The sequence below is a fragment of the Chlamydomonas reinhardtii genome, chromosome 9 (genome assembly GCF_000002595.2).
Source record: "Chlamydomonas reinhardtii strain CC-503 cw92 mt+ chromosome 9, whole genome shotgun sequence".
Taxonomy (NCBI): Eukaryota; Viridiplantae; Chlorophyta; class Chlorophyceae; order Chlamydomonadales; family Chlamydomonadaceae; genus Chlamydomonas; species Chlamydomonas reinhardtii.
Window position 1 is genome coordinate 4,470,915 of NC_057012.1, and position 27,049 is coordinate 4,497,963.

The following is a 27,049-nucleotide window of genomic DNA, read 5'->3' on the forward strand; positions in this document are numbered from 1 at the left end:
TATCCTGTGACCAAGCTGTCAGTACATTTCGTGTTAACAGACATCCATACTCTGAGAGACGAAGCTGTGGCACATTGCACCTTTGCAGCTCGGGGATTGCGAGGTGAGTGCGCGGGGGGGGGGGGGGAGGGGGCGACGGGCATGGCATGGGTCCATCGGTCAATTGGAGGTTGTAGGAGGTCTTCCAATTCTTTATGGCCAACACCGACCAAAAGCCCAAATTGTCTTGTGTGCTGGCAGCCCAATTACGCCGACGCTACATTTCATTCGCCGAACAAGGACTGCGGCCTGGGCGCCTCGAGCAAGCGCTGTGAAATCAGAAAGCCGCGAACTACACATCTTTTTCGTTAAATTACTTCGTTTCTCCGTTACTGAGAATAGCAGATGAGGGCGTGGACGCGACCAACTCTTGCGCCACAGCGTCGACCTAGGGCTCCAGTTCGCTTGGAGCCGTCGTCGCGGGCGTCAGCAAGCACGTTGACCGTCGCCCAGAGTGCCACCCGTAAGCGTTGCGCTGCGCTGCGACTCGCTGCGTCGCGTGGTACTTGCGCGCAACATCGTTGGCATGACTCTTTCGCTTATTCACGCGCACTCTCAGGCACGCACTACCAGGTGCTGGGTGTTCACGAAGGCGCTAGCGAGGATGACATCAAGAGGACTTTCCGCCGACTGGCGAAGAGCCTGCACCCGGACCATAACAAGTCATATGGCGCGCACGAGAAATTCCAAGAGCTGAAGTGAGTAACAACGTGTCCTCCTGCCCTGTGTCCTCCTCCTCTGGACATCAAAGGCAGGCAACAACTCCATCACACTTGCACCATACAGGGCGGCCTATGACACGCTCGCTGATGCGGCGGCCCGCGCCTCGTACGACCGAGAGCTGAAGGCGCAGGTGCGGGGCCGGGGGGCTAGGGGAAATTGAAGTGCCGTGGGTGTCGGCAGGCGGTGTCCATGACGGTGAACGAAGGAGGTCGGGGCACCGCAAGCTCGATATAGGATACCAGTACTGTGTGCCTCGATGTCGGATACCGGTACTGTGTGCCGCGTACCGTACTCCCGCCTCGCTGACGGAAGCTCCTCCCCCCCCCCCCGTTTGATGTTGCGCACAGGCAATGGCGGCCGCAGCGGCCGCGTCCCAAGCGGCGGCGGGTGGGCGGCGCGCGGGCACGGTCGGCTTACGACGCAGCACCAGCAAGCCCGGCGCGACGTGAGTGAATGTCGTTGCACCCACTTGCAGCAAGACCTTGCTTCCTACGAGACTGTGCACCCGTCAAGGGAATGGGAACGCACCTTCTGCTGTACAGCGAATCGCTCAGTGGATGTCAACATCCACTGTATGGTATGCACCACTGCAAAGTATCACTGTCATCTCGCCACCTCGCACCTGCAGGACGACTCGGCGCGCTGTGTCCGGCGGCGGCAGCAGCGGGCTCAACAGCAGCGGTGGCGGCACGCCCGGCTACCAGAGCATCTTTGACTACCAGCCGCAGCCGCAGTCGTCACAGTATTCCCAACCGCAGCAGCCGGCGCCGTCAGGCCGCAGCGGCAGCGGTGGCGGCGTGGCGGGCCGCGGCTCCCCGACCTCCAGCAGCGGCGCGGGCTACAAGAGCGTCTTTAATTCGGCAACAGTGCAGCAGCAGGCGGCGGAGGTGGCGCAGCGGATGGCGGCGGCCGCCGCCGCTGAAGCCGCGCGGTACGCGCAACGCGCAGCTTCCAATGGCAGCTCCTCTGCCTACAACAGCATCTTCGGGGGAGGCCCGCAACAGCAACAGCAGCAGCAGCAGGCCGCCGCCGCCAGCGTTGATGGCAAGTGTATCTTCAACGGCAACGGCATCTCACCGAACATCAGCTCTCAGCCGGTGGCTGCTGCGCCTGCTACTGCGCCTGCCACTGCGCCTGCTAATGCGCCTGCCACTGCGCCTGCTAATGCGCCTGCTAATGCCGGCCCCATCGGCGGGAGCGCCACCAGCAATGGCAGCAGCACCCCTGCTGTACCCACCGCGCAAGCAAGGAGCGGCGCAGAGCGGAGCCCTAGCAGCGCAAGTGCTGCTGCTGCCACTGCCACGGCCACGGCCACGGCCACGGCCACGGCCACTGCCGCTGTCGCTGCCGCTGCCGCTGCCGCTGCCACTGCCACTGCCGGCCCAGCTGCGGCCTATGCGTCAGCCGCAGCGGCACCCGCGGCGGCCACGGCGCCTGCTGCGGCGCCTCCACCTCCACCTCCATCTCCTGCAGCCGCCGCGATCTGGCCGCCGCCGCCGCCAGGCGCGTCGCCCTTCCCTCGCAGCGGCAGCGTTGGCGGCAGCCCCAGCAGCAGCACCAACAGCACCAACAGCATCAGCGCCCCCAGCAGCGCGGGGGCTGCCAGGCCTGCCGGAACCGTCGGCGTCGGCGGCCCCGCCGGCCCGGGCGCGACCATGGCGGAGGTGGCGGCGCGCCTGGCCTCGTTGGCTAGCTCGCCGGCTCGCAGTTTCAATGGCGGCAACAGTCCCGCCCGTGGTTACGCAAGCATATTTGGAGGTGGCGGCGCCCGCGCCGGCTCCGCCGGTGCCGGCGCCCCGGCGGCTGCCTCCGCAGCCACGCCGCGGCCGCCGCCCACGCCAAGCAGCTCGCCCAGCCGCTCCGCCAGCAGCGGCGGCAGCGGCGCCTTGAGCGGCATGTACAACAGCATCTTTGGGGGTGCGGCGCCGCGAGCTGCTGCGGCCGCGGCGGCAGCGCCGCCACCAGCGGCGGCAGGCCCGTCAGCGGCGCCTACGCCCGAGGTGACGGTGGCGGTCTGGCCGCCGCCGCCGCAGGTGCCTCACTCCTCGCCTTATGCGCAGTCGGTGCCGGCGGCTGCACCGGTTGCGGGGCCGTCGCAGCAGCCCCAGTCCGCGTCTGCGCCGGCGGCGCAGCAGCAGACGTGGCCACAGGCCGCTCCGGCGCAGCCGTGGGGCGCGTCGCCGCCCCGCGCTGCAGCTGCGGCAGCACCTACCCACCCGCCCGCACCCACGCAGCCTCCTGCGCCTGCGCCGACGCTGACACCGCGTGCGACGCCGGCGCCGTTCCAGATTAATATGTCTAGCGCCGCAGCTAGCCCAGCCGCTGCAGCGCCGTCGGCGCCGGCGCCGCCGGCTTCAGCAGTCACAGCGGCACCGGCATCTGCGCTGTCGCCGACGCTAGCCCCAGCACCGTCGACGCAGGCTTCAGCCGCGCAGGCGGAGACGGAGGCGGCGGAGGCGCTCCAGGCCGCAATGGCGGCGGCAGCTGAGGCCAAGCGTGCGGCGGCCGCGGCGGAGGCCATGGCGGCGCAGGCAGCGGCGGTGGCGGCACAGGCGCGCGCGGCGGCGATTGCCGCTGAGGCGCGGCTGAGTGCGGTCATAGACGCGGCAGTGCCTGCAGCCCCCACCAATCTTGCTGAGACCGAGGCGGCCGAAGCGGCGGCGGCGCTGGCTGCGGCGGCGCCGTGGCCAGGGTCGGTTGCGCCGCAGTATGAGGAGACCGGTGCGCCGGCGGTTGGGCAGTCGCCGTTGTCGGTTGATCTGAATCCAAAGCTTGGCCAGCAGGACGGGCGTGCGGCGGTGGGCGGCGGCGCTGCCGCCACTAGCGGTGCTGGTCAGGGCGGCATCGCTCGCAGCGGCAGCCCCAGGCTGGGGCAGGTGCAGGCGGAGAATGCGGTGCAGTGGATGAAAAAGGTGGGGGCGTTCTTTTCGCCTTGAGCCGGACCTCTGCGTCAGGGAGCTAGGAGCCCCGCATTGAGGCGCTCCAAGAAGAGCACGGGAGAGTGCGAGGCTGACGCTGCATCTTGCAGGTCTGGTGCACAGGTGCCATCAGACAACTGAATCGACGTGATTGTGATAGACCGAAGACGAATACACTAACACCTGATATGACGATACAAGTGGCGCTATAGAAACTGCCAGCCACGGCATGCAAATAAGAATTTCATCAGCATCGTCGCAAGCGTATGTGCGTGTGCATGCTCGAGTCGTTTCTTGACAGGTCGACTGTTGCTTTACGTGTGAAGTGAACTTCGACGCGGGTGACGTACATGTGCGCACACAACTGTGACTATGGCACGTTACGGCCAGCGGTACGTTACGGCCAACTGTGGAACATGTCCAACGAGTCATTCTGGAAATCATGGGCCGTGGGGTGCTGCTGTCGAGGGCGCAAAGTGCGGGTGAAGGTCGTGAAAGCGTGGGGTCGGTTTTGGCAGTGGTTTCGTGTCGCACTTGCAGTTCATTACTGCGCAGGAGGGGTGCGTTGTGGTGCGGCGGGCTATTCGACTCGCTCGGAAATTGGTGAATGGTCGGGATGAGGGTGCGGCAGAGGCAGGGGTGGCAGAGCTATGCAAGCTGTGTGGCGTGCGCGCTCTTAAAAGAGGTGGGGAGCGTGGGCTGCGGGGCCTCTGGCCAAGCGGGTCGAGTGGGCAAGCGGTAAACGCTGGGCGGTTTGGTGCAGTTTGGTGTCGGCGAGTGACGCAAGCACAGTGCGGTGCCTGACAAGACTGCGGCACTGGATGGTGTGCGGGCGAATTGTACAAATAGCGACAGCAGCAGGAGCGAATTTTTCAAGCAACCTATTTAATAAGGCATACTGGTCGCACATAGGTCCTGCGCCGTGGCGGTGGCGATGGTGGCGGCGGCGGCGCAGGACGTAGCGGCGGCGGCGGCGGTGCAGGATCTGGCGGCGGCGGTGGTGCAGGACCTGGCGGTGGCGCAGGGCCTGGGCCCAGCAGTGGTGGCGTGCATGCGCGTAGCAGAGGGGCAGGCAAGGCCGCGTGGGCGAGGAGAGCGCGGCGTCACCCTGGTAGCGACGCCGGCGCGCAGGTTGAGACCTGCCGATGTCTGGTTTGCGGTCTTTGCTGGCGAGCATAGCATGGCACAGTGTGTGGGGGGGTGCGGTACCTTGTCAGTCGAGTGACTGCCGCTGTTTGGCTGTGTGGTGACTCTGACGCTCAGGTCACGACAACGCCGGGTCAGGGGCAGGTCGGATTCGTGGCGTAGGACGTGGTGACAGGCCGAAATTACTGCTGTTTGGTTTGTTGCCTGCTGTGCTTTTGCTTGACAGCGGGACGCGGCTGGAGGCAAGGCGGGCGGTGCCCGTACAAACCGACCACAAAGGAGAAAGGTGACGGGGTCGGGGTCGGGGAGATGAGGTCTAAAACATTCTGAGACAGACAGTCTGAGACATTGCACCAACACGCGTCGCATATCTACACCCCACCCTCGCCAGCGGACTGTCACAGCCCAGCCGACAGCCATGTTTCTTGCCAAGCAGCTTACGGCGCGACGCGTTGGCGTGCTGTGTACGTGGCGCATGTGGGCGCTTGCTTGTGTGCGTGCTGATAGTTGGGCTGCGGAGCCGGCGCCTGTGGTGTGGCTACAGGCATTCTCCATGATTGCTGTGCAGCAGTGCAGCTTGACCGGCCTGGTGTTCCCCGGATGACCACCATGCAAGACATTGTGCATCATACAGCGCCCTGTAATGTGTTTACGGTAACCCAAGGTTGTGCGGCTCTGCGAGGATGGGTGCGCTCACATGGCCTGAGTCATGGCGTGTGCGCGGGGCCGCGGGCGTGGAACATGGGTGCCGCCTTGCCTCTCAAGTTTGAACTTGCCCGCTGGCATGGCGCGGGGAAAGTTGGAAGGGCTACCGAGCCACTCCTGAGAATCAGAGCCACGTTCCCCGGATCCCCGCCCTGCCATGACGTCTTCAGGATCACAGCTGCGGCGTTGACCTCTGTGACACGTGGCACCGCATCCAAGTCATTTACAGTGCTATATGTTTCTACGTCCAGTACTAGCCCACCTTCACAGGCGTGCGACCGCTGCCTCGGTCAAACATACTTGCAGGTTCTGTTCGGCCATCGCCACGCCCAGCCCTTGCGGCGGGTACAACACATGACCAGGTACACACACAATACCCGCACTGCCAGGACCACTGCACCACGCACGCCAGCCGTCCACCAAGGTCTCCGCTGGTGCGCTGAACTGGCGGCGGCCTCGAGTATCACATTTGCACAAGGTCCCAGCCAACGGTATATAACATGCACAAGAAGGGTTCACGGGGGAAAGCATATCACAGGAAGCCCCACACCATATCTACACGCAATGACTGCGGCCCGACGTTGTGACGCCGGGCCCTTCCGCCCTATAGCCCACAGGCGCGTGCCCCGCAGGCACAGCGGTCCACTGCACATGCGGAGTGACTTGTCCATGCGTAGTCCCCTTCTGCGCGTCCTTGTCGTCTATGTACACCAGAGCCGGCTCCAAGCCAGCCGGTCTCTCGCCCCCCACTTCACACCAAGCGTGTCTTGCTGCCCCGCCTCTACCTCCATCCACTGCAGCCGCCTGACAGGTAGCCTTTGCCACACACCCGTGCCCACGGCACCTCGCGCCCGCCTCAACCCCCCACCTCAATCACAACCCACCTCGTACCCCACACCTCAGCCCCGCCCGCCGATCTCGCGCCCGCCTCTGCCTCAGGAGTCGTATGTGGCCATGGTGTGTCCCTCGGGGGTGGACACCGTGAGGCTGCTGCCGGCGTCGCGCGAGGCCTCGCGCTGGTCGTCGAACTCGCCCTTGAGCAGGCGCTGGATATAGTCGATCTGCTTGGCCATCTGCAAAGCAGGAGGAGAAGGAGGAGGAGAAGGCGAAGCAAGGGAGGGAGTCAGCATGGAAACAGGGGTGAGTGGGTGCCGAGACCACCGGCCTCAGTGGTCGTCCCTGGGGCTCTGCCCCAGGATGTTCCTGCGTCGCAAGCACCCGGCAGCCCTCTTCCAGCACCCCTTAGTAACCCTTCCCCAAACTCACGCGAATGAGCGTCTTCTCGTGCACCGCGAACCGGTCCATCACGTCCTGCTTCAGGAAGGCCAGCAGCCGCGCCAGCTGGTTCTCGCTCTGCCGCATCGCCTCGTTTAGCGCGTCAATGTCGTCGTTGCGGCTGCCGTCGCCGGCGCGCGCCAGCTGCTGCTGCTGCGCCGCGTTCAGTGCCGCCATGGCGTTGATGGTATCGGCCTGGTGGTGGCGGGCGCGAGAGGCGAGCAACGAACGGGGCAGGAGGTCAGGATGCAGGCGCGATGCTGATGCTGATCGCGGTGCTGAGTTGCCGAGTTTGTCACTTGCGCCGGCTCCCAGCGCAGCTGGCAAACTATACCACCACCCAGACTAAATGTAGCCCACGGGCGTTGCCCCACACACGGCATTACGGTGCCCACCATGGTGTCCCCCGCGTTCTCCAGCTTGCGCTGGTCCCGCCGTGGCCCGCCCTCGTCGTCGGCGTCCCGCTCCGCCTTCATCTTGGCCAGCTCCGCCGCCAGGTTGGCCAGGGCCTTGTTCATGGCCCCCTCCACCTGTGTGTGAGAGAGAGCACGACGTCACGACGGTGGGGTGCGTGAGGATGACATCGGGTGTGAGAGGATGACATCGGCGTGTGTGAGGGTGACATCTGGGTATGTGAGGATGACATCGAGGCGTGTGAGGGTGAGCAGTTGAGGATGGGGATGGGAGGTCGCTTGGAGGTGCGCGTGGACGCGTGGCAAAATGCGGAAACTGGGTGGCGACAAGCGTGCCGCATAGGATGGGTGGCATTGGGTGGGTGTGGCTAGGGTGGCAACGGTTACGCTGCACCAGCCTGATGTCCGTGCTCAAAGCAACTCACGTCGTCCAGGTGCTTTTTGAGCGCCTGCATGTCGTTGCCCATCGCGCCCACGTCCTTGCCCATGGCGCGGACGAACTTCTTGATCTGTGCGTATGTGAAATACAGGACGGCAGAGCGCATAAAAAAACACACGTGCGTGTCAGCAGCTCAACACACACACACACACACACACACACACACACACAATGTAGCGCAACACGCTGCACACCGCACCGTGCCCCTACGCTACCTCCCTTCCTTCTCCTATCAACCAGGCAGTGGCAACCCTGTCAGCACTCACGTCGTCCGTGTCCTCCTTGAGCGTCTTGGGCTTCTTCGCAACCTCAGGCGCCGCGGCGGGCGCGGGCTGGCCCACGGTGTTCTGCAGGTCCTCCACCGCCTTTTTCAGGTTGCGGATTTCCTCCGCGTCCACAGTCACCGGGTTGTTGCCTATTGCACCGCAGCAGCAAGGCATAGGCAGCGCACATAGGTGAGGAGGGCGGGCAAGTGAGGCAAGCAGGCACGTGACAACTAGATGCTATCGTATACGTCAAAACCGCTGCCGGGGATGCCTCCGCGCAGTGCTCACCGTCTGGTCCGTCTGGGCCACCCGGGCGGCCGGGGCCGGTGAGTGCCGAGCCCGGCCCGCTTGGCACCATGACGGCATTGACCGCGATGGGGTTGCGGCCGCCGGCGGCGCCTGGGCCGCCAGGCCCACCCTTGCCGTCGTCGGCAGCAGCAGCCTGCGAGACGATGACGGGGGTTTAACGGGCCTGTCAGTAACAGTGTTCTATGCTGTAGTCTGTACAGACAGTGCTCCAGGGTGCTAGTTTGGCAACAGGTCCCCGCAGCACGACCACTCAGCAGCTGAGGCCGTGCTCACCGCTGCTGCCCGCAGCGGGCCCTCCAGCGCCTTCATGGCCTCCGCCATGTCCGCCATCTGCGTCACAGGGCGCGTGAGGCCAACAGCCGGGTCAGCGCCACAGGCAAAACACGGTTGTTCAATAAAACACGTCACCACTTGAGCACATGCCAGCCCACTCTTGCCGGAGACAGTGTGATGCGGCTACGGCACATGCACACCAAGAACGCCTCACACACACGCACCCGCTTCTTCATGTCTCCCAGGTCCGCCTGAACGCCGTCCACTGCGTTCTTGGTCTGTTTGGGGGGGGGGAGGCGTACAGCAACACAGCATCAACAGCACATTTAATAACTTATTCAGCGAGCTGGGTGACACGCATGGCCCAGCAGCGTTCCTGCAGGCCTAAGCGCAGTCGCCCAACACCACAGCATCCACACGCCCACCCATGCCCCTACAGCCCGTCTCCCCTTCCCACACCGGCCCAAGCTCACGTCGTCTGCCGCCTGGCGGATGGTCTTGTTGGCCCACGGTCCCAGCGCCTCCGCCGCGCCCGGCACCGGCTGCAGCCCCTCCTTGCCCGGCACCGGCACCGCCGCCACCGCGGCGGGTCCCATGAGCGCCTTGATCTTCTCCACGTCGCCGCGCAGCTTGTCGTACTCGGGGCCGTCCACGAATTGCGGGTTGTCGATGGCTGCAGGCGGCAAAAAACGGTTGGTGGTTAGTTCAGTCAATCTCAAAAACACTTACGGGGTGGAGGGAGAGAGACCAAGGTGGATGGCGCCACGCGCATGCAAGGTCCGGTAGATGCAGAGACGTGTGTGGCAAAGCCGCTCTTCCCTCGGAGTCGCAGGGCAAGAGAGCGAGCACACACTGCGCGCGCGCGGCGCGCACTTACGTGGCGCCTCCCGCGTTTTGACTCCGCTGAAGGCCTGCGGGTCGTGTGGCGCCTGCATGCCTGGCATGACCGCCACGGCGTTGCGCTGCCGGCCGGCCGCCGCCTCGGGCCCACGGTCCTCCGCGCCCGGGCCGCCGCCGGGGCCGCCCAGCTCCTTGGGCAGCTGCGCGCCCATGCCCGCAGCCTTGAGCGCGCGGTCCAGCTGGGAGTGGGGGTGAGGAATTGTTTGGTGGATGGAGGGGTGGCGTCAGGCATACCGTACTGCAAAGGGTCCACGCCGGCAATCGCATTGCTGAGCGCAGTCCGCTGTTGTGTTAGCGGCAGCGGGGGAGGCAGCACTGACGGCAGCGGCGCGCATTACGATGCTAACCCCATACAGTCCTCGCGGCCCCACCTCCTTGAGCTTGTCCTTGACGTCGTCCATGTCGCGCGTCACATTCTCCACCGCCTTGGCGATGGGCACCCGGCCGGGGCCGGCCCACGGGCCGCCCTCCACCGCCTCCGCGCCTGGCGCCAGTGGCTTGCCGTCGGGGCCCAGCTTGGGCGCCTGCGCCTCCGCCTGCAGGGGACAGACCAACAAGGTCAACCCACTCTGCAAGTGCCGTGTATGCGCATTGCTGGCGTGCAATGTGGTCCTGGCAGTGCACATGTAGCTGCAAGCAGGTGGCGAGCAAACCGCCGACGGCGCTCACCGGCATGCCTAGGAACGCCTTCATGGCCTTCAGCTCTTCCGCCAGGTTGTCCACGCGAGCCGGCAGCGGCGCCGCGTCCGCTGCGCAAAGCAGGAGCAGTAGCACAAGGACACACACGTTACGATGCACACAACTATTGCTACAAACTTTCTTTACCTATAAGCAACAACAAGCTCACGCATCTATGCCAAAACATGTGCCCATGCCCATGCCCATGCGGCCATGCCGGTGCCAGGCACTCACGTCCAGCGCCCGCCGCGCCGCGGCCCGGTCCCGCAAAGCCCTGCTGCTCCGGCCCGCCGTAGTGGGCCGGGCTTACGGCGATGGCGTTGCGCTTGCGCGCCGCCGCCTCGGGCGAGCCCTCCGCCGGCGCCGCCTCGCCAAGCGCACCCGGCGGCGGCACCGGGATACCGGCGGCCTGCATCGCGTCGGCCAATGCGTTGGTGCGCTCCTTATACCGGTCCAAATCGCGGCTCAGGTCGGACACCGAGGGCGCAGGAGCCTCGCCGGGGCCGCGGGGATCGCGGCCCGGCACGCCCCAGTTGCCCGACACGCCGTCGTCGCGGCCGGCGTCGGGTCCCGCGCCGGCCTTGGCAGCGACCAGCGCCGGCGCGGCGGCAAGCGCGGGCACGGTGGCGAGTGCCGCCTGCATGCGCCTCACGTCGTCGTTGAGGCGCGCCAGCTCCGCCTTCACCGGCTCCGGCACGCCTGTGTGTGGACAGTGCCCGGTGCACAAGTGTCAGCGTCAGTGTTTTTTAGGGGTGTGTACACTGCCGCCAGCTACCCGGGAGGCGCGCCGAGTCCTAAGAAAGAGCGGAGCCAGCGAGTGGTAACGGGGCTACCGCTGTGTTGCTTACCCTCCATCGCGGGCTGGCGGCCGGCCGGCGCCGTGAATCCCTGCGAGTCCATGGGGCCCCCAGACACCATGATGGGGTTGCGCTGCTTGCGCGCCTGCACCTCAGCCGGGCTCTCCTCCGGCAAAGCAGCCGCCTCCGCCGCCAGCGCTGGCGGGATGGGGATGCCCGCGGCCTTCATCGCGTCAATCATGGCAGCCACACGGCGGTTGTTGTCCTGCACGTCCTTCATCGCCTCGCCCATGTCACGAGGAGGCTCACCCGCCTGCCGCGGCGGCCGGCCGGCCACGCCCCAGTTGCCCGACACGCCGTCGTCACGACCAGCCATAGGCATGACCGCAGCAATGGGTGCCGCCGCCAGTCCGGGCGCGGCTGCCACGGCCGGAGTGCCGTTCATGAAAATCTGCATCGCAGCAAGAAAGCGTCAAGTCGCAACCCAACGAGTCATAACACTTTCGCTTTGCGTTGCTTATAGCTTAGCCCGGTGATGTCCTCTTCTTCCCCTACCTTCATGCGTTGCATGTCGTCCGCCATCTTGGCCAACTCCGCCTGCAGCGGCTCCGGTAGACCTGAACACGGCAAGAGGGCGCGTGCGATCGATGCACAAGCAGGCGACAAATCGAGTAACCGGCACACCGTACTGCTGAAATGATGCAGAGAGCGCCCGTCATAATAGCTCTGGTTAGTAAACGGAATCTCCATGCACAGACGTTCTGTTCCTTCACTCACCCGCCATGGCTGCCTTAAGCTCGCGGCTGGGCGCCGCAAAGCCGGGGCCCGATTCGAAGCCGCCGGCTGACACCATGATCGGGTTGCGCTGCTGCTTGCGCTGCACCTCCGCCGGGCTCTCCTGGGGCAGAGCAGCCGCCTCCGCCGCCAGCGCTTGCGGGATGGGGATGTTGGCCGCCTTCATGGCGTCAATGATCGCGGCGACGCGCCGGTTGTTGTCGTGCACATCCTTCACCACCTCGCCCATGTCACGCGGAGGCTCGCCCGCCTGCCGCGGCGGCCGGCCGGCCACGCCCCAGTTGCCCGACACGCCGTCGTCGCGGCCCGCCATGGGCACCACGCCCGGCGCGGGCGCGGCGCCCGGCAGTGCCGGCATGCTGGGCGCCAGCACGGGCGGGCCGATGTTGAGGAAGGCTTTCATCTGTCGGATGTCGTCCGCCATGTTGCCCATGTGGGGCTGCAGCGGCTCCGCGGCATCGCCTGAGTGCGTGAGGGTTGGGGCAGTTAAGAGTTACATCCCAAAGGAAAACTGGACCTGGAATGAAGGCGGCGGCAGAGCAGGACAGGGGGCTATACTTAGGGGCCTGGCATGGTTTGCTTACCCGCAGCCGCCGCGCCAACGCCAACCGGCCGCTGCGGCGCGTTGAAACCGCCTGGCGTGACCATCGCCGGGCCGGAGGACACCATGATCGGGTTACGCTTGCGCTGCGCTGGCGCTTCGCCGGCCGCCTCGCCGGCCGCCTCGCCGTCGGGCGACGGGATGGGGATGCCAGCGGCGCGCATCGCCGTCTCCAGCGCCGCCACGCGCCGCTTGTTATCGTCCAGGTCTTTCACCACCTCGCCCATGTTGCGGGGTCCCTCCGGCGCGGCGCGCGGGTCGCGGCCGGGGCCGCCCCACGAGTCGAAGCCTCCGCCGGGCACGGCCGCCATCACTGGCTGGATGGGGTCGGCGCCGGGGCCCTTGGCGCGCGCGGCCGGGCCCATGTCCATGAAGCTCTGTTGCAAGAGAATGAATTGAATCGCACATGTGTCAGCGCCAGCGTGCTTACCCCGTGTGAACAAGTCTGAAGGTCAGCCATAAGACATACAACCCGTGTACGGTGTACCGCACCTTTCCTTCGCGGCAACACGGTTACATACAACGGAACCGGCAATATCGGTATGTGCTGGCTGTCTTCACCCACCTTCATCTGCTTGATTTCATCCGCCATCTTGGCCAGCTCGGCCTGTGCTGGCTCCGGTAGACCTGCACGATAATGCGAGCAAGACAAGCACCATTATGGTGAGCACAGCCAGAGAATGACGCATGGCCAGGCTACACCAACCGAGCGCCCAGCCCCACGTCCCCGACCGGCCCCATAGCAGCACACCCAGCCCACGGCAGCACATCCCAAACCCGCACAGCTTTGCGGTTGCGCAACCCACCCTGCAGAGACGCCGGCACGCGGCCCGGCGCGAACATGGGCGAGCCGCCGTCCACCCCACCCGCCGTCGCGTTCACTGCGTTACGTCGCCGCTGCTGCTGCTCCGTGCCGCCCTCGGGTGAGCTCTTATCGTCCGCGTCGCCACCAGACCCATCGCCACGCGAGCCGGAGCCCATGCCCGGAACGCCGCCGCGCACGACGTTCTCCAGCGCCTCGATGCGGCGCTTGTTGTTGTCCATCTCGCGAATGATCTCGCTGACATTCTTCTCCGGGCCGCCTGAGGCCGGCGGCCGGCCGCCCACGCCCCAGTTGCCCGACATGCCGTCGTCGGAGGCACCCGGTGGCGGCGCGCCCGCCTGCGCCAGCGCGGCCGCGGCGGCAGGCGTGGCGGCGATGGCGGGCGAGTTGGCCAGAATGGCCTGCACCCGCTTCAGCTCGTCAGCCATGCGCGCCATCTCCACCGCCGCCGGCTCTGGCAGGCCTACAAGGTGCAGGACAGTGTTGGGACTTGTGTGTGAGAAATGGCGTCAGCAAGTGCAGGCACGAGGTAACGCGCTGCGCAGGCATCCGGCATTCCTCCCTGCCTCCCTCCCGCATGCCACGCCAGCTCTTACCCTCAAGTGCGGGCAGGTTGCGTCCCGGCGCCGCGCCCATCGGGCCGCCCGGCATCATCGGCCCGGCGTTGACGGCGATTGCGTTGCGCTGGCGCGACACCTGCACCGGCGACTCGCCCGCCGCGCCCGCACCATCCGCGCCATCGACGCCTGGCGGCACGGGGATGTTGGCCGCCTTCATGGCGTCAATGATCGCGGCCATGCGCCGCTTGTTGTCATCCAGCTCCTTAACCACCTCGCCCATGCTCTTCGGCGGCTCGCCGGGGCCGCGCGGGCCCTCGCGGCCGGCCACGCCCCAGTTGCCCGACACGCCGTCGTCGCGGCCGGCGATGGGCACCATGGCTGCGACAGCGGGCGCCGCTGCGAGGGCGGGTGCCGCCGCCACCGCGGGGTTCATACCCAGGTAGGCGTGCACCTTGCGGATATCGTCCGCCATCTTGGCCAGCTCTGCCTGCACCGGCTCCGGCAGGCCTGCCAAAGCAAGGGAAGGGGTAAGGTGGTAAGCGAATAGGACAGTGTTTGCGACGGTGTGGTCTCAACCCACAGCGCGCCCACAACCCTTCACGCTGAAAATCTCCGCAGAGCATGTGCGCCAAACACACTGCTCACGCCATTCTGCCGTAGCTCCCACTACCGCCCAGGCCCCTTTGCACACCTACAACCCAGGCACTCACCCTCCATGCCCGGGAGCTTGCGGCCGGGGCTCATAAACTGGCCCGCGCCGGGGCCGCCCGGCTGCAGCGGGCCCGCGCTCACGCTGATGGCGTTGCGCCGCCGCTGCTCCGCAGCCGCCGCGCCCTCGGGCGTGCTGAAGTCGTCGCCAGCCGCCTCCGCCGCCAGCGTCGCCGGGATGGGGATGTTGGCCGCCTTCATGGCGTCAATGATCGCCGCGACGCGCTTGCGGTTGTCGTCCACGTCGCGCGCGATCTCCACCAGGTTCTTGGGCTGGTCGTTGGGCCAGCGCGGCACGTCGCGGCCCGCCACGCCCCAGTTGCCCGACACGCCGTCGTCGCGGCCCGCCATCAGCGCCAGGCCCGGCGCGCCACCTGCGCCCGGCAGGCCCGCCATGGCTGCCGCGGCGGCAGGGCTGAGCCCCAGCACCGCCTGCACCCGACGCAGGTCATCCGCCATGGCTGCTACCACGGGCGACAGCGCCTCCGCGCCCGCACCCGGCGACAGAGGCGCCAGGCCGCCGCGGCCAGCCGGCGCCGCCAGCGCTCCACCGTACTCCACAGGCCCGGCGCTGACGGCGATGGCATTGCGCTGGCGCGACACCTGCACCGGCGACTCGCCCGCGGCGTCGCCGTCCGGCGCGGCGCCGGCGGCAGGCGCCGGCGCTGGGACGGGGTCCTCGGGCCAGGGGATCTGCGCGCCCATGGACCTCAGCACGCGCTCCACGCCCTGCTGCCGTGCCTTGTAGTTCTCCACATCGTTGACCAGGTCGCCTGTGTGTTGCACAGCAGCGCAGAATGCGTGCGCACATTCACAATTACCGTTACAATGCAAACGGAACTGACGGAAGTGGTGTCCTTCTACGCCGGAAGGCTACAGACACAAGCACACGGGCAGCATACCTTTCACGACTAATAGGTTGCAGCCGTGCGTGCTAGCAATGGTGTATCGCGTTTGGCAGCATTGCATCGTGCGCAGCCCGCATGGCAACAGGCACATACCCCGCCACGCGGCACCCACCAATGTTCTGGATCTTGGGCGCAGCGCGCGCCGGCGGCGCCGAGCCCCAGGACACAGGCGCCGCGCCCGCCTCCGCGCCCGCCACCGGCGCAACGCCGGCCGGCGCGGCGCCCGGCAGCGCCGGTGCCGCTGCCACAGCGGGCGTCATGCCCAGGAACTGGGCCATGCGGCGCACGTCGTCCTGCAGCGCGCCCAGGTGGCTGATCACTGGCTCCGGCACGCCTGTGTGATTGCGTTTGGCATGAAAGAGGGGGGTTACATTCATGATTAGCTAAGGAAAGGGTAGACGGTAGGCTTGTATGGTTGCATTTGGCATGAAAGAGGGGGGCAGGGGCTATCCACAGTAGCTGTAGTTTAGCGAGAAGCGCAAGAGCAGCCGTACGGGTTGCCAAGTTGCAGCGGGCGGGATGGCGAGATAGCGCGAGAACGGACGTACGACAGGGAGTCCCATGCGCAGGCGCAGGCCCCGACTCACCCTCGATGTTGCCCAGCGGCTGCAGCGGCCTGCCAGGGCCCTGGAAGCCCTTCTTGTCTGCCTCCGGCCCGGCCACGTAGCCGGACGACACTATGATGGGGTTGCGCGGCTTGCTGCCCGCGCCGCCGCCACCCGCGCCGGAGCCATCGCCGCCAGCGCCACCCGCGCCGCCCTGCAGCCACAGCACCCAACACTCAGTCGCTGACGCGGGCCCATACCGTACGAGTATGTGCCACTGCTAGGACACAACGCGGCTTTCCGGTACATCCATAGCACCCCAGCTGGCCAGCCTGGGTTACACGCACTGGTGCACACTTGCAGCAGTGCATGTATAACAAACCAAACATCCTTCAACTCTCACCTGGCCTCCTGCGGCCAGCGGCACGCCCGCCACGCGCAGCGCCTCCTCCACGTCTGCCTGGCGGCGCTTGATGTTGTCCAGGTCGCGGGCCATGTCGCCCAGCGCGCCGCCCGCTCGCACCTGCACAGCACACGGCCATACGACGCCCAGCCCTCAGGCACGCATGCACACGGCTGGATGGCGGCCGGTCCGACAAAACACCAACCAAGCGATCACTGCTCTGGTCAGCCTGCCCGCTGACTCGGGACTCCCGCCCCAGCCCCAACTCTCGCTCCTGCCCACCCACAACAGCACGGCACCCAACCCCTCCCTCCCCATTCCTAGAGGCTAGAGAGTCAAGACACGGTCCCGCCCGGCCCACCTCGCTGAAGTCGCGGCCGGTGCGGCCCGAGGTGCCCCAGGAGTCGCCGGGCACGCCCGCCGCCTGCATGGGCTCCAGCCCGGGCGCCGCGCTGCGGCCCACGGGCTTGATGCCCGGCGGCACCGCCTCAATGCCCAGGTACGCCTTCATGGCGCGCATCTCGTCCTGCAGCGCCGAAACCGACGGCTCCAACGCCGCCGCGCCGCCTGCGTTGTGTGATTGTGTCGCGCGCAATAGGTGAGTGAATGTTGGGGAAAATGGTGTTTTCCCGGTGGGCAGGGCAGGGTTGCTGTGGGGATGGTGAGGAGCGGTGGCGCACCTTTGGGTGTGGCCAGCGGGCCACGGCCGGGCGACATAAACTTCTGCTGCACTTCCACCGCCGCCATGCCCGGCACCAGTTCGATGGCGTTGCGGCTCTTGACGTTGGCCATCTCCTGCAAGTCGGAGAGAACAACCAATCTCAGTGCTATCAAACCGCATTCCTGGCCGTCACAGGCCAGCACGCCACGCCACATGCCTTCAACCCCGCCCACCCACTGCCCCTCTGCTACGGTACCCCTCCACGTTCACCAACCCGCGCCATACCGCCACCGTGTCCACCCGACCCATCCCCAAATGTACCTCTGACGCCGCGTTGCCGCCCGCCGCCGCCGCAGCCGCAGCGTTGCCGCCCTCGAAAGAGTCCACATTCATGCCCGCTGCCATCATGGCGCGCCCCATTGCCGCCACCTGCTTCTGCAGGTTGTCCATCTGCTCCGGCAGCGTGCCGCCAGCAGCACCGCCGGGGCCAAACCCGCCGGCACCACCACCAGGGCCGGCGCGGCCGGGCGCGCCCCACGGGCCGCCGGCCGCCTGCGCCATGGGCTCCAGGCCGGGCTTGGCGCCGGGCGTGGCGCCCAGGCCGGGCGCGGTGGCGGTGGCGGGTGCGCCCAGATAGGTGGCCATGTTGCGCACCTGGTCGCGCAGGGCCTGGTACTCGCCAGGGTCCACCACACCCCCCTCAAAGTTGCCTGGAAGGGGCAGGAGCAGACATCGGGTTGCGGAGTGCACATGCTTGATGCATCCGCCTAACAGAAGTGGGGAGTGGCAGCTCGTTTACAGTCGGTGCACGCCCCACCCTACGCAGGCGTACGCATGCGCTCAGCGTCCTTGCCCTCTCGGCCTACCCCGCGCTCGCGAGCTCGCTCACCCGCAGTCTGCATGGGTAGCAGGCCCTTCTGTCCGGGCGCCAGCGCGCCGCCCGCCTCCACGCCGCCCGCCGACACCTTGACCGGGTTGCGGCCGGCGGCCTTGGCCTCCTCCGCCTCCTTGGAGGCCGCCTCCGCAGCCGCCATGAGCGCCTGCAGGCAGAGAGGGTGCAAGACGGTTACATACGCGGCAGGCAGGGAGAGGGCGGGAGGCGGGGGACGGGGCCGAAGGGCAGGAGCTGGCAATCAAGGTGCGTACTGTGCAGCACTTGGCAAAGAACCAGTGGGGCCCGGGGGTGCTCACCGGCGCGTTCGTGTTTAGGAAAGAAGTCATGTTGTTGGTGTTGTTAATGTTAGTCCTCAGCGCAGCGTCCATCTGCAAAGCACGGTAACGGGAAGGCGGCAATCAGGTCAAACGAGCTCCTGCCCAAGGTACAACGTACTACGGCGTCCCACATCGTTCGCGTTTCCTCGTACATGGCCGGTATACACCAGCCGCACCAAGCAAACGCCACAACCACGCACCGCCTTGACGTGCTTGCGCAGCGCGTCCACGTCCTGCGCCACGGTCTGCACGGTCTCCTTGAGCGGCCGGGGGCCGCGGCCCGCGTCCGCCCACGCGCCCAGCTCCACCGCCCCGGCGCCCGCCGTCGGGCCCATGCCGGGTGCGGCGCCGCCGGCACCCGGGAGCTGCGGCATGGTCGCCACAGCGTCCGCCAGGCCCACAAAAGCCTGCAGCAGCGACCGGAAGAGGGGGTTAGACCAAAGACCGACTACACAATCCCTAACGAGTCTACTGCCCTACGACTCATTAATGTAAGGTTCACGCAAACGCAAACGCGCAAACGCGCAAGTTCCTGAGCGCCCTTGCCGCACCTTGAGTTTCTGCAGGTCGTCCTTGAGGTGTCCCAGCTCAGCGTCGGGCAGGCCGCCCACGGCGCCCGGCTCGCCCAGCGGCGTCAGGCTGCGGCGGTCCTTGGGCACCAGCAGCGGGTCCACCGAGTGCAGGGGGGCGCCGGCGGTGACCTGGCGGCGGCAACGGAGGGGGAATCCATGAATGGCTAATCAAGACTAGATGATATTGACAGGGGAGGGGCGTGCCGGAAAACAATAAGAGCAACGCTGCTTAAGGCACGTGAAGTGATGAGGCGCATGCGAGGCAAGGAAGGAAAGGAGAGGGAGCCATGAACGCGCTACCGGCGCAGCGGGCGGGCCTGACGCACCTGGATGGGGTTGCGGCCGCCGCCGGCCGCCACCGGCTGCATGGCGTCCATGTCCGGCATCTGCGCGGCGGCGGCGCCCGGCGCGGCGCCGGGCTGCGGAGCGCGCATTGGCTGCGGCCACTCGCCATACCCGGCCCGCATCTGCTCCACCACCTTCTTCAGCTCGCCCACATCCTGCTGCACCGTCTCCACGTTCTTCTTCACCTGTAGGCAAGACAGTTACGCACAGCGCCACGGCGTGATGCAGGTCCCACACAAAAGGCACACCACATTGTGCGCGCTGCCAGACGCCACACCACAGGCTTCTCGCGTGCGCGCATGCAAGAAGAGTGGGTGACTGCACTGCACCATCTGCTCAACAGGGGGAGGCACGCATGCCAAAGGCGCCCACCTCCTGGGTCTCCTCCTTCAGGTTGCGACGGCCCGCCGCGCCCCACGGCGACATCTCGAACGCGTCGGCGCCGGCGGCGGGCGCGGGGCCGGCCCTGCCGGGCTCGCCCGCGGCCAGCAGCGGCGGCGGCGTGACGCCCACGGCGGCGCACAGCTCGCGCATGGCCATCTTGATGCTGCTGTTCTCGGCGATCACGTTCTCCAGCTGCGGGGCCAGCGGGCCCAGCGCGGCTGCGAGCAGGGCGGAGCGACACGTGCCATCGGCGTTAGGCGTCGGTGTTGGTGTTTAGGTTTGGGGTCAAGGTCGTGCGTGGCCGCCTTCAAGCGGCAGCGTTTACTAGGCCTGCGCGCCAAACAGCCCCGCGCCGACCCCACTAGCACCAGCAACACCACCACCAGCACCAGCACCACCACCACCACCACCTGCTGCTGCTGCTGCTGCTGCTGGGCTCGTGCGCGACTCACCCTCGGAGCCGGGCTCGGCGGCCCTGCGGCCGGGCGCGGCGTTGATAGTCACCTCGGGCGCCATGAAGCCGCTGTCCACCACCTGGGTGAGCGCCGTGTGATGGGGGTCACATGGGCGGCCTTGCGAGTGCCAGTGGCAGGGGTCGTGCCAGGACGGCTTGCGACAGCGTAGCGGTAGCTACAGCAAAGGCCCGGTACTGGTACTGGGCTGCACTCGTTGGCTGCATCATGACATGCGTATGTTCACAGAGCCCAGTCGGGACCGTATCTTACCCTGATGGGGTTGCGCGCCTTGCCGCCGGGCGAGGGCGCCATGCCCATTGCCTCGGCCGGCTCGCCGCCGCCGGCCTTGCGCATATCCGCTAGCTGCGCCGACAGCGAAGCCACCTGTGCAGCGACGCCGGCACCAGCCCATCCAGCGTCAGGGCTAACTCAGAGTAAGGCGCTGCTCAGCCCAAGCAGCCCACATCCATTCAGTTCTACCGGTCGCGGCCACAATCCCCTACCATCCCGTCCCGGGCTGCTGCCTCAGCGCCATCCAAACCCGCCCCGCTGCGTCAACCCGGCCACGCCCCACCCCTCATCAAGCCCCGCCCATCCCCACCCACCTCGGCGCGGGTCTGGTTGAACATGTCCAGCAGCAGCCCCACGGTGGCGTTCTTGTTGCGCATGTCGTCAGCCAGCGCGCGCAGCCGCTTGTCCAGCTCCGGGTCGCCGGTGGGCATCAGCACAGGCGGCGCGCCGGGCGCAGGCGCCGGCATGGGCCGGCCGCGGTGGTCCACCTGCGGGCGGGGCGGTAGTGGCGTGAGCAGTGGTGGTTGGCGACACCGCGTTTCCGCAGAGATCTACTGCTTGCGATGGCCAAAAAGGCCAAGCTACACAAAGCTGCAGGGCTCGCCGCGCCCAGGCCCCATCCTTAGTAAGCCGTCCGCCCGACATCCTGCCCCACCCACATACACTCCACCAACCCTACCGCCCACCCACCATGGCGAAGGCAGGGCTGAACGGGTCGGCGCCCGCCACTGGAGTGATGGGCGCGGCGCCCGGCGGCGCGGCCGCCTGGCGGCGCTGCCCCTCGTAGGCCTGCAGCTGCCTCAGCACCTCGGCCAGCGCCTCCTCGTCCTTATCGGTGTCGGGCTTGCCGGCCGCAGCCTCCATGCCCCGCACGCGCTTGTCAAGGTTCAGCAGCAGGCGGCTCATCCACTCGCCCTGGAAGCAGGAAGCAGGCAGCAGGCAGCGCGCGATGTGCGGTACTTGCGGCGTGCGGTGGTGAGGTATGGGCAGCATGCTCCCTGATCATTCGGCGGCACGCGCACCCTGTCCAACCCCTTTCCCTCATTCAACATCCGCCGCCCGTTGTTAATACACCTGTCAGCCAGCCTCAGCAACCCAACCCAATCCAGCCCAGCCCAAGCCAGTCCATCGCGTCCCAGGGCGCTTTGCATTTGGCTGTCCTCAACCCCATCCCACCCCGCCCTGCGCTCCGCGCACCTGCGTGGCGTTGGCGGGCTGCAGCGCGCCGATGAGGGCCGGCGCCTCGTCGCCGTTGGGCCGCCGCGCCGCGCCCATGCCCGGAGGCGTCCAGCCCGTGGAGGGAGCCAGCGCGCCGTTGTCCTCAAACGTGGGCGCGCGCGCAGCCACGGGGTTGCGCGTCTTGGCGTCGCCCTCGCTCTGCGGGCGGGTGACGCGGGCAGCTTGTTTGCGCGCAGCAACCGACTTGCAGGAAGCACGACGCGGATGTCCACACCCCGCAGTGTTCGGTCCATCGCCCCAACTGTTGCAAACCAGCGTCGCGACACCGCCTGCCCCAGCACCACAGCACGCTCCTCATAACGCATGACGCATTACGGCATTACCGCCACTCGACGGACCGCACCACCACCTGCCCTCCACCGCCCCGCCACCCGCCACCCGCCACCACCACCGCCCTGCCCTCCCCGCTCGCCCGCACACCTTGGACTGCATGCGGATGCTCTCCAGCGCGGACAGGCGCGACATGACCTCGGCCATCTGCTGCGTCAGCTTCTCCACCTGGTCCGTCAGCGGGCAGCGCCCCGACACCACCGTGCGCGGCTTGCCCTCCGGCACGTCCGGCATGGACAGCGGCGCGCCGGGGCAGCCGGGCTGCGCAGAGCGTGAAGGGTTCGGCGCAAGAGTGAATCGTGTGTAGAGCATGACCCTTGTGCTCTCACGCAAGCCGCGCTACCGTATCTTTCCGACAAGCTTGCGGCGCACATGCCTCTTCCCAACACCCTCAATCGCTCGTTCCTACGCCCCACCTTGACGGTAATGGCCGCCGCGACCTGCGCCTCCTGCAGCTTCTCCGTGAGCACCTGCACGCGCTGGAACAGGTCCTTCTCGCGCTGCTGCTGCTCCTCCACCTTGGTCTCCAGCGCCTTCACCGCCTGCTGCTGCTGCTGCACCACCTCCTGCATGGCCTCGGGCTGGATGACGGACTTGCGCATGCGCTGACCGGCGCCCGACAGGATGGATGGCTCCTGTTATGTCGCACGTAAGAAAGGGAAAACATGCAAACGCATGGTCAAGAGGTCAGCGGCAAAACGCAGGGGCAGACAAGAATGTGCCATGCCAGCTATGCCCCTGCCCACCCCTACTCCTCTCCTCCCCGGCCCGGCCCGGCCCCTGCCCGGCCCCTGCCCGGCCCCTGCCCGCCGCATGCCGCCGCATGCCGCCGCCTTCCCACCCACCAGCGGGTTGAAGGTGGGGCTGTCGGGGTCGCCGCGCGGGCCGTTGCGCAGGCTCTCGCGCGGCCGCACGGTCATGGGGCCGGTGCTCTCCGTGATGTCAATCTGGTTGCCGCGGCCGCCGTAGTTGGGCGCGTCGGCTTTGATCACGTACTCGTCCAGGGGCGAGGACAGGGCCTCCGGGCCGCCGCTGCTGCTGCCCATCTGGGGCAGCTTGCCGCCGCGCGGGCCGCGCATGGGCGAGGCCGCCACGCGCTGCGGGCCCTCGGACGGGGCTGCGGGCCGCAGAGTACGGCAAGGGTGGAACAGCTTCATGGTTCATCCGAGTAGGGATTTGTGACGCTACGGAGGGCGTCGCGCAAGTGCGGGCAGGTCTCCAGTCCCCAGCATCCGCACCCGACGCACATATACACAGACGCACACACGCGCACACTCACGCTGCGGCGCCATGCCGGACTTGCGCGGCTGCGGTTTCTTGGGCATGTCGTCGTCGCTGTCGGGCGTCTCAATGACCGGGATGCCGCGGATGTCCTGGCCCGACGTCATTACGCTGCCGCCGCCCTGGTCGGCCTGCGGGGAAGCAGGGCACACGAGAGCAGAGGGTGGCGGGGTGTGTCAGCAAGGTGCCCTGTGGACGCTCGGGCACATAACCCTCATCCCAACAAAGACAATGTAGCTCACTTTGCCCGTTTTGACACACATGAATGTCGGGGTACAGCCACAAAAACGGTCGGGCCCGGACCCACCTGCATGGCTTTGACCCAGTTGGGCACTGCGCCGCCGTTCATGGACGAGCGCGCCTTGATGGGCGAGGCGTTGGCGCGGAGTGGGTCGCGCTACGAGGTGCAGAGACAGGCAGGGGTGTCGTCGGTCGCGTGGGGGCAGGCCCTTGGTCGCGTTCCCGCCTGTCGCAGCATCACTGCGGGTCTCGCCACTCCACCTTTCAGAGCCAACCCGCTGCTCCTCTCTTCCCATGTCCCGCCCTGTCCCGTCACATGGTCCCTCCATCTCGCGACCCTGCACCGGTGCCTGCCCACCTCTACGCAACCCCAAACCACCTCCCACTGCCCCTCTTAACCCCACCCATCTCCAGCCCCACGCCCTCAAGCTCCAGCGGCTCACCCGGCCCATGCCTCCCTCCACGAACTTCTCGTACTCCTCGTTTGCCGCCATGTGCGCGCCCATGCCCTGCACCAGCTCGGGCTTGGGCACGTTGAGGTTCACCTCGCCCGCGTCCGGCTTGCGGAAGCCGTTGCGCAGCGGCGGCACGGTGGGCAGCTGCAGCCCCAGCCCCGCCACCAGCAGCATTACGTCGCCAGACAGCTCCGCCGCCAGGGCGCCCAGGATCTGCGGGAGAGAGGCCGCGGTGGGCAGAGAGGTTCAGTGGTAGGGTTCAGCGATAGCCTCACGCTTTTGGCGCCCCGCCCTGTGCCCATCCCAACCACGGCAGCGCTCGTGCCGAGCTATCACGATTCGTCCCAGCCCCCACCCCGTGGCCCCTGTCCTGGCCCAACTCCCCATTCCCCCGTTCCCTCGCATTCCCCCACCACCTTGAGGAACTGGCTGTACTGCAGGCGGGTGGAGCCGAAGGTGGCCTTGCAGGACGCCCAGCTCAGCTGCAGCGTGGACACACTGGCCGGGCCTGTGTGTGTTGTGTTGCGGGAGGTGCAGGGGAGCCGCAGCAGGGAGGGCACGGGTTAGCGCCGCCGCCAGATGCCTCCATGCAGCGCATCCGTCCCGACGTAGGCAACTGGCTCAGCGCATCCCCGCCTCCCATCGCGCCTGCGATGCCGCATGCGCAACCCACCTCCCGCTCCTCCCACCCAGTCCATCCTCGCCCCGCAGCCCCACTGCCCTGCAGCGCGCCCCTCCCACCGTTGGGCTCCATCATTCCGGCGTCCGTGCACATCTTGGTGAACTGGTTGCTGTTCATGCGGCTGTCGCCGCCCACGAAGCCGCCCACGTTCAGTTTGGTGTACATGTCGAAGGCGCTGCGCAGCGCCTTACTCATGTCGTTGTCTGCAGCGGGACGTGGAGAGCGAGAGAGAAAGAGAGCGTGAGAAAGCGGGGTGTATACAGGAGCCGTGCGGACGCGGGCGCAAGGCACCACTGACGTTGCCGGCAGCCTCGCGCCTGGCTGTGGCCCATTTATGGCTGCGTTTGGTGTCTGCCGTATCCAGGCACCCCCGACGTGCAGCCTTTTCCCGCTTTCCCAGCTTGCGCGGGTGTTCCCGGCCTTGTTATGTGGGCTCCGCGCATCCTCTTGGTCCAACGACGCAACCCCGAAGCGCTGCAGCCGTTGCGCTTTACCTGTCGTCACCCCCAACCTCCCCGCTGTGCCCGCACACCGGCATCATGCGCACGCGGCGTCACTCACTGGGCAGTCGCTTGACCTGCTGCTGCGCCAGTGCGCCGTGCAGCGACACCATGGCCTCCACCGCCGTCATGAAGTCCTCGAAGCTCAGAGCGCGGCGGCCCACCTTCTGGGCCATCTGCAGCTCCGAGTCTGCAGTGGCAGTGCAGAGGGGTTGTGGCACAAAGTAGTTTCCAAGCACAGCTACCATAGCCAAGCCAAGCCCCGGGCCCTGCTAGCCACCCTGTCCGCCACAGCTCCACCCGTGGACGACCACGCCGTCACGCCAACCCCCCACTGACGTCACACTACCCCCACCAGAACCTCCGCTTCATTCACCACCACCACCACCACCACCACCACCACCACCACCACCACCACCACCACCACCACCACCACCACCACCACCACCACCATCACAACCACCACCCTTACCCACGTGCATGTGCGCCACACACTCACCCAGCTGCTTCTGGTTGAGCCCGAGCATGGCTCCCACCAGCGCCAGCGCATACAGCCCCTGCGGCGCCTCCAGCATGCCCGACACCTTGTGCTTGTGGCTGGAGAAGATCGCAGTGGCGCGCTCATTGATGGCCTGGAGCACGTCATCGCTCACCGGGCCGCGCTGGAAGGGCAGGAGTGAATGCAGAACAGAGGAGAAGGGAGCAATGGCAGTGAAAACAGTGGGCAAGGATGGTCGACGCGGGGATGTGGGTTTTCCCGAGGAGGCTCCGCTGGCGGGACCCCTGTTGCCGCTTGACGCTGGGCTTCCAGGCTGCAATCGATGCGCATCCAGGTGATGCCCAGTGGTCGAAGCGGGGCCGTGGTTACGCAGCCCCACACGGTGCGGTGATACGCGGCCGACGCGACGGTGGCTCCTCAAGTACCCCCCCCCCCCTGCCACACGCACGCCGCCTAGTGCGTGCTGAGCGCGGAGGCGAACCGCCGTCACTCTCCCCTGCTGAGCTCCTTGCTGTTTGTTGTGCGCGGAGACACGGAGACGCCGCTAGCTGCTCCGCAGACCTGCGCTGCCCGCCCCGCCAGTGCGCTGTTGACGTCGCCCGCGCCACGCGGTGAGACCAGCCCGCGAGCTTTACCAAGCCAGATTCCGAGCTTACTCACCGGAACCACTCCGCCCATGTCTACTTCACTCACGCGGCCGCGAGGTGGAGCCCCTCGCGGTGGGCCAGGAGGGAAGAGGCCCCCCTCCATGGCGCCTTCTTCCGTGCACTATCGATTAAGTTGGAGTGCTACAAAACATGACAGAGAGCGTTGGAAACGCCTCCTGCAGCTGCATAATTGGAGAGAGCTGGGCGTTAAATTGCAGCGCTCAAGAAGTGCAGTGCAGCGCCGCGAACTCTTCTCGTGTTTCAAGTGGACAGCTTATCTAACAAAAGTAATTCAGACTAGTATCAGCCCTGTAGCAAGCCGGGGCCTGCGCCAAGTACATAGACTCTCTTCAGCATGTCGACCAACGCATCTTCGGCTCCGGCCTCCAGTTCCTTCCCCAGCCACACTCACAAGGGCACAGCGCCACATACATGAGTCAGAGACCAACCTACCCTAGCTCCTCGCCCTGCTGCTGCTCCGAATGGCACCGTGTTGCTCAACTGGCCAGAACAATCCTATCGACCGAATTGCATATGTTTGAGCGTGCTCGTGTATGCAGGTTGAACTGGATGGGAGAGCTATAAATAGTGCCTTGAAGGCAAAGACCGTGAACACCCTCAAATGCTTTCTCCGGGCAGCTTAATGATATGTGTACATCACCGTCTATTTACGTGCTGTGCTAGTCCGCGCAAAATCCACCTTGTTAGCACGGTCGGTCTCATTCGCGATGAGCGCCACGCCCAGCTATGCTTGCTTAATACCCCTTATCATCGTAGTACATGCTACAATACGCCGGTGTACGCGTTTACCGGCTCGGTGGAACCTGTCAGCAGCTTAACCGCCTAAAATGCGCACGCATGTCTCGAGGCTGCTTCCTGGGCGGCGGTTCCGCGGTGCCTTCCAGCATGTGTTGTCGATTGGGGAATCGCGCCATATCTGCGGGCGCTAGTCCGACCTTGAGGACGGTGTGTTAACGTAACAAAACACGCACGGTTTGGCACTGCGGTTGGCGCGGGTTGCACTGAGCGCCG

At 66.6% G+C, this 27,049-nt stretch overlaps 2 protein-coding genes across 3 annotated transcripts; one reads left to right on the top strand and one right to left on the bottom strand.

Moving 5' to 3' along the window:
- Positions 1–215: 215 nt before the first annotated feature.
- On the top strand, positions 216–5,537 carry CHLRE_09g395732v5 (uncharacterized protein). Its single transcript, XM_043065771.1, has 5 exons — positions 216–502; positions 599–737; positions 826–892; positions 1,110–1,207; positions 1,391–5,537. The coding sequence occupies exons 1-5, from the start codon at positions 385–387 to the stop codon at positions 3,696–3,698; spliced, it is 2,730 nt and encodes a 909-aa protein (XP_042921262.1). The 5' UTR covers positions 216–384; the 3' UTR covers positions 3,699–5,537.
- Positions 5,538–5,742: 205 nt separating this feature from the next.
- CHLRE_09g395769v5 (uncharacterized protein) lies at positions 5,743–26,665 on the bottom strand. 2 transcript variants are annotated; one of them, XM_043065773.1, is made up of 50 exons: positions 26,471–26,665; positions 26,064–26,199; positions 25,371–25,533; positions 24,933–25,061; positions 24,431–24,574; positions 24,106–24,197; positions 23,678–23,902; positions 23,302–23,391; positions 22,993–23,125; positions 22,559–22,830; positions 22,130–22,348; positions 21,804–21,974; positions 21,342–21,521; positions 20,835–21,059; positions 20,459–20,632; positions 20,124–20,237; positions 19,851–19,932; positions 19,387–19,616; positions 18,996–19,199; positions 18,649–18,798; positions 18,298–18,504; positions 18,077–18,148; positions 17,775–17,925; positions 17,207–17,595; positions 16,905–17,019; positions 16,586–16,791; positions 16,225–16,344; positions 15,864–16,035; positions 15,389–15,610; positions 14,371–15,141; positions 13,697–14,167; positions 13,084–13,563; positions 12,843–12,904; positions 12,261–12,654; positions 11,659–12,138; positions 11,437–11,498; positions 10,933–11,332; positions 10,319–10,783; positions 10,076–10,155; positions 9,778–9,942; positions 9,384–9,585; positions 8,980–9,179; positions 8,731–8,784; positions 8,507–8,563; positions 8,213–8,366; positions 7,925–8,073; positions 7,645–7,728; positions 7,202–7,336; positions 6,798–7,001; positions 5,743–6,604 (listed from the first exon to the last, which is right to left on the bottom strand). In XM_043065773.1, exons 2-50 carry the CDS (start codon positions 26,118–26,120, stop codon positions 6,467–6,469), a joined length of 9,915 nt encoding a protein of 3,304 aa, XP_042921263.1. In that variant the 5' UTR covers positions 26,121–26,199; positions 26,471–26,665; the 3' UTR covers positions 5,743–6,466. The 2 variants fall into 2 exon arrangements, with proteins under 2 accessions (XP_042921263.1, XP_042921264.1); XM_043065774.1 differs by having other exon boundaries at positions 26,031–26,199.
- Between the last annotated feature and the right edge of the window lie 384 nt (positions 26,666–27,049).